The sequence below is a fragment of the Coregonus lavaretus genome (assembly GCF_964263955.1).
Source record: "Coregonus lavaretus genome assembly, chromosome: 15".
Lineage (NCBI taxonomy): Eukaryota > Metazoa > Chordata > Actinopteri > Salmoniformes > Salmonidae > Coregonus > Coregonus lavaretus.
This window is the reverse complement of record NC_140002.1, coordinates 40,926,852-40,938,339: the sequence shown is the minus strand read 5'-3', so window position 1 is coordinate 40,938,339 and position 11,488 is coordinate 40,926,852. Positions and strand designations below refer to the sequence as shown.

Below are 11,488 nucleotides of genomic sequence, written 5' to 3'. Positions count from 1 at the left end.
AGTGCTCTTTTGTCGAGCTAGCAGGTACGTCACTGTGCCTTCAAAGCCATTCGGAGGGAATGTATTATTATGACTTTAGATGATGGGATAGAAGTATTGGTTATGTATACCTTCTGGACCCTTGTTCAGACAAACTGGACATGCAATTCCATAAACAATACTGCGCCACTGTTTAAGAATAGCCTATGTTCTTCCAACTAATGTCGTAAGAAACTGAGTGTATTAATCCAGATCTTGTTTGGTAAACACATGGCATAAAGAAAAGTGTCTGTTTCTCGCAGGCTACTTGCAAATCACTCCAATACCATCAGAGGGCGTGAAAAACTTGGACATGCGTCTTTACGCAGGCAGTACGCAATCATCTCCTTCTCTCTATCACTCTATCTCGCTTTCTCTCTCACACGCACCTGCACCACACACACACACAAACATACAGTGATACAGTGAGGGAAAAAAGTATTTGATCCCCTGCTGATTTTGTACGTTTGCCCACTGACAAAGAAATGATCAGTCCATAATTTTAATGGTAGGTTTATTTGAACAGTGAGAGACAGAATAACAACAACAAATCCAGAAAAACGCATGTCAAAAATGTTATAAATTGATTTGCATTTTAATGACGGAAATAAGTATTTGACCCCCTCTCAATCAGAAAGATTTCTGGCTCCCAGGTGTCTTTTATACAGGTAACGAGCTGAGATTAGGAGCACACTCTTAAAGGGAGTGCTCCTAATCTCAGTTTGTTACCTGTATAAAAGACACCTGTCCACAGAAGCAATCAATCAATCAGATTCCAAACTCTCCACCATGGCCAAGACCAAAGAGCTCTCCAAGGATGTCAGGGACAAGATTGTAGACCTACACAAGGCTGGAATGGGCTACAAGACCATCGCCAAGCAGCTTGATGAGAAGGTGACAACAGTTGGTGCGATTATTCGCAAATGGAAGAAACACAAAATAACTGTCAATCTCCTTCAGCCTGGGGCTCCATGCCAGATCTCACCTCGTGGAGTTGCAATGATCATGAGAACGGTGAGGAATCAGCCCAGAACTACACGGGAGGATCTTGTCAATGATCTCAAGGCAGCTGGGACCATAGCCACCAAGAAAACAATTGGTAACACAGGACTGAAATCCTGCAAGTTCCCCCTGCTCAAGAAAGCACATATACAGGCCAGTCTGAAGTTTGCCAATGAACATCTGAATGATTCAGAGGAGAACTGGGTGAAAGTGTTGTGGTCAGATGAGACCAAAATCGAGCTCTTTGGCATCAACTCAACTCACCATGTTTGGAGGAGGAGGAATGTTGCCTATGACCCCAAGAACACCATCCCCACCGTCAAACATGGAGTTGGAAACATTATGCTTTGGGGTGTTTTTCTGCTAAGGGGACAGGACAACTTCACTGCATCAAAGGGACGATGGACGGCGCCATGTACCGTCAAATCGTGGGTGAGAACATCCTTCCCTCAGCCAGGGCATTGAAAATGGGTCGTGGATGGGTATTCCAGCATGACAATGACCCAAAACACACGGCCAAGGCAACAAAGAGTGGCTCAAGAAGAAGCACATTAAGGTCCTGGAGTGGCCTAGCCAGTCTCCAGACCTTAATCCCATAGAAAATCTGTGGAGGGAGCTGAAGGTTCGAGTTGCCAAACGTCAGGCTCGAAACCTTAATGACTTGGAGAAGATCTGCAAAGAGGAGTGGGACAAAATCCCTCCTGAGATGTGTGCAAACCTGGTGGCCAACTACAAGAAACGTCTGACCTCTGTGATTGCCAACAAGGGTTTTGCCACCAAGTACTAAGTCATGTTTTGCAGAGGGGTCAAATACTTATTTCCCTCATTAAAATGCAAATCAATTTATAACATTTTTTAAATGCGTTTTTCTGGATTTTTGTTGTTGTTATTCTGTCTCTCATTGTTCAAATAAACCTACCATTAAAATGATAGACTGATCATGTCTTTATCAGTGGGCAAACGTACAAAATCAGCAGGGGATCAAATACTTTTTTCCCTCAATGTAGTATAATCATTGCAATTTATCAATGGGTTGCAGTGTAGTCATTTGAACGTAACACACAACCAAACCAAAATATATACATAAAGATGTAATACACTATATTTATTGATATGAATACAAAATACACATTTAATCCCCCCATTATCCCATTTTGGTTTATAAACGTATTTCCAATACCCTCACACATCCAACTCCACATAGCCGTATTAAGAGCTGAGGCAATATGGATGGGACAGATATGTTGTTGTTTGAGGTATATGTTCTAACATCATATTCAGCACAATGCAGCTAAACTTTCAAGATAGGCTACAGTCAATTCTATGTTATGGGACTACAAGATTAACTGAAAACTACAACAGCATAATATAGGACACCATCAAGACAAAATGAATATAACAAATACAACAATAGCAGTGGTGTAAAGTACTTAAGTAAAAATACTTGAAAGTACTACTTAAGTCGTTTTTGGGGGTATCTGTACTTTTACTTCACTACATTCCTAAAGAAAATGATGTACTTTTTACTCCATACATTTTCTCTGACACCCAATAGTACTCGTTACATTTTGAATGCTTAGCAGGACAGGAAAATGGTCTAATTCACACACTTATCAAGAGAATATCCCTGGTCATCCCTACTGCCTCTGATCTGGCGGACTCACTAAACACATGCTTCTTTGTAAATTATGTCTGAGGTTGGAGCGTGCCCCTGGCTATCCATAAATAAATAAAAAACAAGAAAATGATGCCCTCTGGTTTGCTTTATATAAGAATTTGAAATTATTTATACTTTTACTTTTACTTTTGATACTTAAGTATATTTTAGCAATAACATTTACTTTTGATACTTAACTATATTTAAAACCAAATACTTTTAGACTTTTACTCAAGTAGTATTTTACTGGGTGACTTTCACTTTTACTTGAGTCATTTTCTATTAAGGTATCTTTACTTTGACTCAAGTATGAAAATTGGGTACTTTCTCCACCACTGAACAATAGTAACCAGGTTTCGATCCAACCTTCTTATGAGAGTAAAGTACATGTCGGATACATTTTTTTAATGAAAGGCCTGATGGAAATAGAACATTTGTTGGTAAACTTCCCAAATGTCGACGAAACAAAATACACTAGGCAAGGTAGGAGTTTTTAGTGTCGGTAAAATTAATTATGCGATAAATGTCGGTGGAAACGCTTTTATGCTCAAATAATGATATAGTAACCATCATACATTTGGAGTCAAGCGATGACATGTTGTGTGGTCCACCCACGATGACTCGGGAAAGCATGCAGTTTATTAGGTTACAGATTAAATCAATTATGATGAACTTCACAGGGTGGGAAAGGGAATACCAAGTCAGTTGCACAACTGAACGCATTCAACCGAAATGTCCTCCAACCCTGTCTGGTCTGTGTCTCTGTCTGTCTGTCTGTGGTGAAAGCCCAAGGTGATGAGCTTGATGCTGTTTTGCAATAAATATCGGGGGTCTTATTCTGGTGACATGATGATCGATGCTTGACTGCCATTTGACAAATAAAAATAATCTTGCTCTTTTGTCCATAATAATCTCATCATGTAGTCTATTCCCACACGAGCTAGAGCGCACGTGCCAATACCAGAGGGCACATTCGTTATCTATTGTAATATTTTTTTTGTGATAAAACCGTCAGTAGAGTTGAAAATGCGATGGAAACCCATTTAACTTTCTTTTTTTTTTTTTTCGGTATATGGTATATGGGAATTTAACCGCAAAAGTACTAGTAGCACTATGTCATCACGCACATACCTTTATCTACAACAAGTCAATATGATGGAAACACATCTCTGGTGGGAAAATGCACATATTTGATTTATGCATACTTTAGAACATTTGCATGAAAATCTGTCAACAATGGGATGGAAACCTTGCTAGTGTAAATTAATATTTGTTTGGTAGTGAGGTTATTAAAGCCTGTTGATACATCTCTCTCGCTCGCTCGCTCGCTCACTCACTCACTCACTCACTCACTCACTCACTCACTCACACTCACACTCACACTCACACTCACACTCACACACACACACACACACACACACCACACACCACACACACACACACACACTCACTCTCTCTCTCTGTTCACTCCACCGCAATCTCTCAGGCAGCATGCTCCCCCTGTGGTGCCTGCAGGCTGATCTTGGTGTTCTGGTCGTTATCAGTCTCGTGGGGGTCGGTTGGCAGTGGGTCGTAGGTGCGGCGGTACAACGCCCGTGTGACCAGGGTGATGATGAACATCTCCACAATCATTAGCTTCTGACTCAACACTGCAGACAGACAGATAGACACAGACCAGACAGGGTTGGAGGACATGGACTTCATATTGATCAAGTAATGGCTCTCGTTTGGACCGGTTTGGACCTGTTCTGTCACTTACTGGTGCCACGGGCTCTAGAGGAGAAGGGCGGGGAGCAGGCGATGGTTCCATCCAAGGCCAGGATGTTAATAATGGCCGTCTGCAGCTGACTGAGCACCAGCACCAGCTATGGACACATGACCAGTGGCATCATGGAGATACATTGAATATTAGGATGTAGGAATGGACACTGCCAGACCCAATCAGACATAACATTCCACAAAGCCAAGGTCAAGGACTCAGTAAATGACAGTAGATTATGTATTCTCATCAATGGCACTTAGAAGAAGGCAGTTCCTTGACCAGCTGGTTGGTGCAGTAAGGTCAGACTCACCTGGTACATGGCATACTTAGGTATGATCCTAAGGCTGTGCAGTGTCTTGCATGTGTTCATGAACATGATGGCGACAGGCCAAAGGGAGATGATGGTGAGAACCCCTATAAATGGGTTGATCCAAATAGCCGTGCCTTTGATCCCCAGCTAAACATCGAGACATGGAGAAAGGTCAAAGAGGGTAGGTTATGCACAGTGGACCTACATGGCATGCCACCAGGCTCAGTTGGAAACGTAAGGTGTAGAGGGGGTGTTTGTTTTTGCTGACAGGATTTTCACAAGAAGGAAGTTTATTACTTACATCAGAAATATCAAAGTTGCCATTGGTCCACAATATTATGGAGAGGATTGAGAGAACTGTCTTTAAGATAGCATACTGAAGAGCCCCCAGCTTCAGCATGAATAACATGCGCCTGAATGAAAACAGCCCAAAGTTATTAGCATGTTCTTACCACTGTATACATTACCAACACAAATAATCATCTGGCCCAAGAGTGACCTGAGCATGAGTCATCATGTGGCCTGACTTATGTTGAAAGATAAAGTAATGTGACACTTTATATATCTTCATAAGAATAATTATCATCATAACCAAACCAGTTTGGCTGATATATTGCTGTTTGATGACAGGCCCTGGTGTGCCCCTGGTTACCGTGTGACTGGAACACGTGGCAGGCAGGGGCAGCAGCAGCAGCAGGGTCCTGTACTGATCTTGAAGGTTTTCTTGTAATTGCGCTTCAGAAATGTCTCACTACCCCCACTCTCCTCTATCATCAAAACCAAGACCTTATACACCACCACTGCAAAGTACCTATAGAGAAAAGGAGAGGGTTTACTTGTAAGATACATTGTACAGTGCCTTCAGAAAGTATTCACACCCCTTTACTTTTTCCACATTTTGTTGTGTTACAGCTTGAATTTAAAATCGATTAAATTTAGAGTTTTTTTGTCACTGGCCTACACACAATACCCCATAATGTCAAAGTGGAATTAGGTTTTTCAAAATTCTTACAAATTAATTAAAAGTGAAAAGTTGAAATGTCTTGAGTAAATAAGTATTCAACCCCTTTGTAATGGCAAGCCTAAATAAATTCAGAAGTAAAAATGTGCTTAACAAGTCACATAATAAGTTGCATGGACTCAAATTGTATTTGTCACATACACGTGTTTAGCAGATGTTATAGCGGGTGTAGTGAAATGCTTGTGCTTCTAGCTCCGACAGTGCAGTAATATCTCTGTGTGCAATAATAGTGTTTAACATGATTTTTGAATGACTACCTTATCTCTGTACCCCACACATACAATTATCTGTAAGGTCCCTCAGTCGAGCAGTGAATTTCAAACACAGATTCAACCACAAAGACCAGGAAGGTTTTCCAATGCCTCGTAAAGAAGGGCACCTATTGGTAAATGGGTAAATAAAATAAAGCAGACATTGAATATCCCTTTGAGCATGGTGAAGTTATTAATTACACTTTGGATGGTGTATCAATACACACAGTCACTACAATGATACAGGCGTCCTGCCTAACTCAGTTGCCGGAGAGGAAGGAAACAGCTCAGGGATTTCACCATGAGGCCAATGGTGACTTTAAAACAGTTATAACATTTTATAGTTGTGATAGGAGAAAACTGAGGATGGATCAACAACATTGTAGTGACTCCACAATACTAACCTAAATGACAAAGTGAAAAGAAGGAAGCCTGTACAAAATTAAAATATTCCAAATGCATCCTGTTTGCAATAAGGCACTAAAGTAATACTGCAAAAATGTGGCAAAGCAATTAACTTTTTGTCTTGAATACAAAGTGTTATGTTTGGGGCAAATCCAATACAACACATCACTGAGTACCACTCTCCATATTTTCAAGCATAGTGGTGGCTGCATCATGTTATGGGTATGTTTGTAATCGTTAAGGACTGGGGAGTTTTTCAGGATAAAAAAGAAATGGAATGCAGTTAAGCATAGGCAAAATCTTAGAGGAAAACACGGTTTAGTCTGCTTTCCACCAGACACTGGGAGATGAATTCACCTTTCAGCAGGACAATAACCTAAAACACAAGGCCAAATCTACACTGGATTTGGTTACCAAGAAGACAGTGAATGTTCCCGAGTGGCCGAGTTGCAGTTTTGACTTAAATCTATTTGAAGATCTATGGCAAGACCAGAAAATGGTTGTCTAGCAACAAACAACAACCAATTTGACAGAGCTTGAAGAATTTTGAAAAGAATAATGGCAAATGTTGCACAATCCAGGTGTGGAAAGCTCTTAGAGACTTACCCAGAAAGACTCACAGCTTTAATCGCTGCCAAAGGTGCTTCTACAAAGTATTGACTCAGGGGTGTGAATACTTATGTCAATTAGATATTTCTGTATTTCATTTTCAATAAATGTGCAAAGATTTCTAAAAACATGTTTTCACTTAGTCATTATGGGGTAATGTGTATAGATGGTTGAGAATATATATTTTACAAGCTATAACACAACAAAATGTGGAATAAGTCAAGGGGTATAAATACTTTCTGAAGGCACATAATGAGTGTGTGACCAACCAGTTAGTCTGCGCATTCAACCTTTGTTTGTGTCCCAAAAAGTTTGTGTTTGTTTGTGTCATTTACTGTATTTTTTCCTATCAGCTCTCTGTGGATGTGGGCTGATCTCTGATCTTTCCCAGACACTAACACAGTGTAATGATTAAGAAAGTGATTAAACTGTGGTTACATAGTTGAGTGCATTCATTAAAAAGCCTCCTCCGCTTTATGTCAGTGCTCCTTGCTATGGTTCCCTGTCAGCTCATTATTACAGGAGGAAGAGCACTGCATCTCTATAGTAAAGTATAGTACACATGTTTTTTCCTTTATAGGAGAGTATGTGAAAGAGAGAGAGAGAGAGAGAGAGAGAGAGAGAGAGAGAGAGAGAGAGAGAGAGAGAGAGAGAGAAGAAAGAAAGAAAGAAAGAAGAGAGAGAGAGCGAGAAAGAAAGAAGAGAGAGAGAGAGAGAGAAGGGGAGAGAGAGAGAGAGAGCGAGAGAGAGAGAGAGAGAGAGAGAGAGAGAGAGAGAGAGAGAAGAAGAGAGAGAGAGAGAGAGAAAGAAAGAAGAGAGAGAGAGAGAGAAGGGGAGAGAGAGCAGTAAAGTGGTATGTGGGTGAGAGGAATCTTACGAATTAGAGGTCATATCTGTAAACATGGTTGCCCTTGGGATCCACATCCCAAAACAAGCCATGGTGGCAATGACCTGAGACAGAGACAGAATGATACGTTCAGCCATCTATTCATCATCCACATGGTTCTTATTCATATAAAGACAACATCAAATAGTCATGACAAAAATATGATCACAGAATGACAGACATTCACATTTACAACTTGAAAAAGAACACGGAAACAGATGTATTGAATGTACGCTCTGCTCCGTATATTCATATATATGGTGATGGCTACTGGAAACAGGGAGCTTAGTTCTTACCGGTGCAGCTCCATTTACCCACATAATAGTTGCCTTCTTGGGAGATGGGACTTTTCTATAGATGAACACACACTCCTCCAGGTATAGCAGCAGGGACACGGTAGACATGAGGGTCAGCATGGAGTACAGAGCCACCCCAAAGACATCCAGCTCTAGTTAAGGGAGAGAGAGTAAGGAGTTCAGACGGTAGAGAGAGAGAGAGAGAGAGAGAGAGAGAGGTTGTATAGGTCATTGAGAAATCCATTACTGGACCATTTATTGTATTCTATCTAAGTAGCAGCCCCTGGCAACAACAACCTGACATTAGGATAGGTCAGTGCCCTGACCACATCCCCATGGATTGGACACAACAGTATTTTTGAAACAGCATCATTTTAGCTCTCTTATTTAGCCACAGCTTCTTTTGAGGTTGAGTGCAAATTAGTTCCCAACAATACTTCACTCGGTCCAGCGTAAACCCAGCTGTCTAAGTGTATCCTGAGTGGTTTAATATGGACTGAGATTAAGGCTATCAGCAGAAACTTAAATTACTCTTAAAGAGATGTTACCTGAATGAAAAGGATGAAAGGTCATGCAAGTTATTTGTCATTCATATCAAATGATCCATCATACTACTTCTCAGGACAGAAAATGACTGTGGAGAAACCAAATATGCATATCTGTGGTCTACATATGGAGATTTGATGATGGGCAGAGTGAAAGAGATTTAATCAAACATAGCGTGAGCACAGCCAATGCTGTCCCTCTAAAACAGCCTGTATCACAGACTGTAGACTACCATTTGAAGGACATGTTTACTCAGAAGCTGTTTATTGGGCTCGCCTGTGTATTGAAGATGGCTCTGTGAACTGGAAAGTGAATGAACAAATCAACGAATTCATTAATTTACAAATTAATAAATATGTTAACTCTCAAGCTACCAAATGGGATCATTTTGACCACAGAGGCATATTTTTGACCATACATAGGGGGTTTATTCAAACCTTCACATTTTTAATGACTTTGTCAATCAACTTGTCCTTAACAAATCGAAATAATTATTTAGTGTTTCCGTACCAATATGGGTGTTCCCAAAAAATTGGGGGGCAATTTGAACTTTTCTCTAACTTTTTGGTAGTAATGTGGATAGTACTTTCAGAAAAAGCTGCACATCATATAAATAACATTTTCGCTTATATTTTCGTTTGAAATAATATGCTAATTAACTGTAATTTAGCTAAAATAGCAGTCTGTTTAAAAAATATATATATTATCTGATAACATTCATTATATATCTAATGATGTTTTGATAAGAAATAGGTTTATATTTTGCGATGATTGTTGCTTTTTCCAATAGTTTCTTCTTGCGGTCAAAATGACCGCAATTGGTAATCGATGTATGTAAAATATGTTGATAACTTGAGAGTTAAGTTACTGCAGTAAATCAAACATTAAAAACCGCCTCCTGCGTCCCAAAAAGGTGTTATTAGAATGCGCTTAAAAAACAACACCGAAATCTATAATGAAACACTATTTGCGAACTGATAGATAACTTAATCTGTGTCACTCACGCTTTATGATATCGATAGCCAGCGGAGGTTCTTGTAAACAGGTCGGATGTATAGTGCTGTTGAGGGCTTCTTCCATATCCATGGTCAGTTGAAGTCGCTAATGTATAGACTCGCAGGTGGTGAAAATATACAGAAAATAAACTATCCGAGATATATCTCTTTCCCACTGACAGCAGTTATAGGAGCTGCGAGGAAACGGACTGCAACAGGTAGACTGTTGAACCTTCTGAGGAATGAGGGTATGAGTAAGTTCTTAGCTCAGTGAATACTGCTGGGTCTACTAGTCACTGGGACCACCTCCGGATAGAGAATGGCAGATAATTTTATTTCATTCAAATCTTAAGAACTACTGCACTTACTGAGCAACCTTGCTTATCAGGAGATGCCCAAATGCCCCACAGTAGGCTCCTGTACCTCTCAGTGGAATTGCTTGCCCATAGATTTTATTTACATTCACACAGGAGAAGGAACTTTGACTGGGGTGTATGTCTTCTTGCCAGCCAATATACAGGAATAAAAGGAGTTGAGATTTTACCAAGTGAATCCAAGGAAAAAATAATGTAGTATTGTTCAGCCCTCAATCTTGTTGTGGGTTTATTTAAACAGTATCACCTCTCTCTCTCTCTATCTCTCTCTCTCTCTGATGATCTGGTGTCATTTAATTTCAGCATTCTGCCAATCTTATTTATGTCTGATGTAAATGTCTCTAGAATTAATTGCCTTCACAGTTTTTTCGTCATTGTGTATCTCTGTCACTTTTAGCAACTAACATTTTTAGTGCCACATCATCTGTCCCCATATACATTAGCCAGAATAAAGACTGTCTGGCAGTGGGATGTAGCAACTAATTATAGATGGATTCGAAAGGGGTCTCATCACGGAACTGCATAATTGCATTTGAGCTAGGAAAAACATGATTAAAAGGTCAAAAGGTTGGACACACCTACTCATTCAAGGGTTTTTCTTTATTTTTACTATTATCTACATTGTAGAATAATAGTGAAGACATCAAAACTATGAAATAACACATATGGAATCAAGTAGTAACCAAAAAAGTGTTAAACAAATCAAAATATATTTTATATTTGAGATTATTCAAATAGCCACCCTTTGCCTTGATGACAGCTCTGCACACTCTATGTATGTAGGATAAGAAAATGAGGTCCAATCAGCATACCTGGTTCCAAATTAAGTGAAGGGAGAAGGTGGACCATGATCCAAAAACAGACCTGGATGGATTACAGCCAAACGGCTTGCAATAATAAGAGATGAAGATAAAAGGAGTAGAGAGAGAGTGCACGAGAGACAGAGCCTAAAAGACGTGTCTGAATAAGAAGCTATGCATTTGCTTTGCCCGCAAAGACACCTGTAGATAGAGTCATGTGTGGCTTCTCCATAGACATGGGCTTCTCACACATTTATCTCCATCCGCACAACTCAGATGGATGGCAGAGAGTTCATTCCCCCACAGCAGACACTGTCACACTCTGTCCCTTCAAATCCCATCAGGGTTATAATCACATTCCTGTGAAGGGAATGTCCTTGAGATAAAAACCAGTGTCACTTCAATGCCATAACAGAGATAACCATCTAAACCTGCTGCTTTATTTTGCCAAGACAAACAATTCATCCTGAACAAATAGTGGCTCATCAAATCAAAGTTTACTGGTTGCATACACAGTTTAGCAGGTGTTATAGTGGGTGCAGCGAAATGCTTATGC

The 11,488-nt window shown here is 40.1% G+C and overlaps 1 protein-coding gene across 4 annotated transcripts; it reads right to left on the bottom strand.

The window, feature by feature from the left end:
* Nucleotides 1-2,110: 2,110 nt before the first annotated feature.
* On the bottom strand, nt 2,111-11,171 carry LOC311143058 (organic solute transporter subunit alpha-like). Of its 4 annotated transcripts, none has more exons than XM_084178866.1 (9): nt 10,945-11,171; nt 9,768-9,876; nt 8,218-8,369; nt 7,913-7,986; nt 5,402-5,560; nt 5,051-5,162; nt 4,750-4,896; nt 4,437-4,542; nt 2,111-4,326 (listed from the first exon to the last, which is right to left on the bottom strand). In XM_084178866.1, the coding sequence occupies exons 2-9, from the start codon at nt 9,847-9,849 to the stop codon at nt 4,160-4,162; spliced, it is 999 nt and encodes a 332-aa protein (XP_084034992.1). In that variant the 5' UTR covers nt 9,850-9,876; nt 10,945-11,171; the 3' UTR covers nt 2,111-4,159. The 4 variants fall into 4 exon arrangements, with proteins under 4 accessions (XP_084034992.1, XP_084034993.1, XP_084034994.1 ...); XM_084178867.1 differs by having other exon boundaries at nt 9,768-9,864; nt 10,945-11,170; XM_084178868.1 differs by lacking the exon at nt 9,768-9,876.
* Between the last annotated feature and the right edge of the window lie 317 nt (nt 11,172-11,488).

What these genes read in the sequence shown, in the direction of transcription:
- LOC311143058 (XM_084178866.1), bottom strand. Translation starts at nt 9,849, where the DNA reads ATGGATATGGAAGAAGCCCTCAACAGCACTATACATCCGACCTGTTTA. An exon ending in GGCTATCGATATCATAAAGC is followed by an intron (nt 8,370 to 9,767) that starts GTGAGTGACACA and finishes TCCCTTAACTAG; the next exon opens with AGCTGGATGTCTTTGGGGTG. An exon ending in GCAACTTTGATATTTCTGAT is followed by an intron (nt 4,897 to 5,050) that starts GTAAGTAATAAA and finishes CTCGATGTTTAG; the next exon opens with CTGGGGATCAAAGGCACGGC.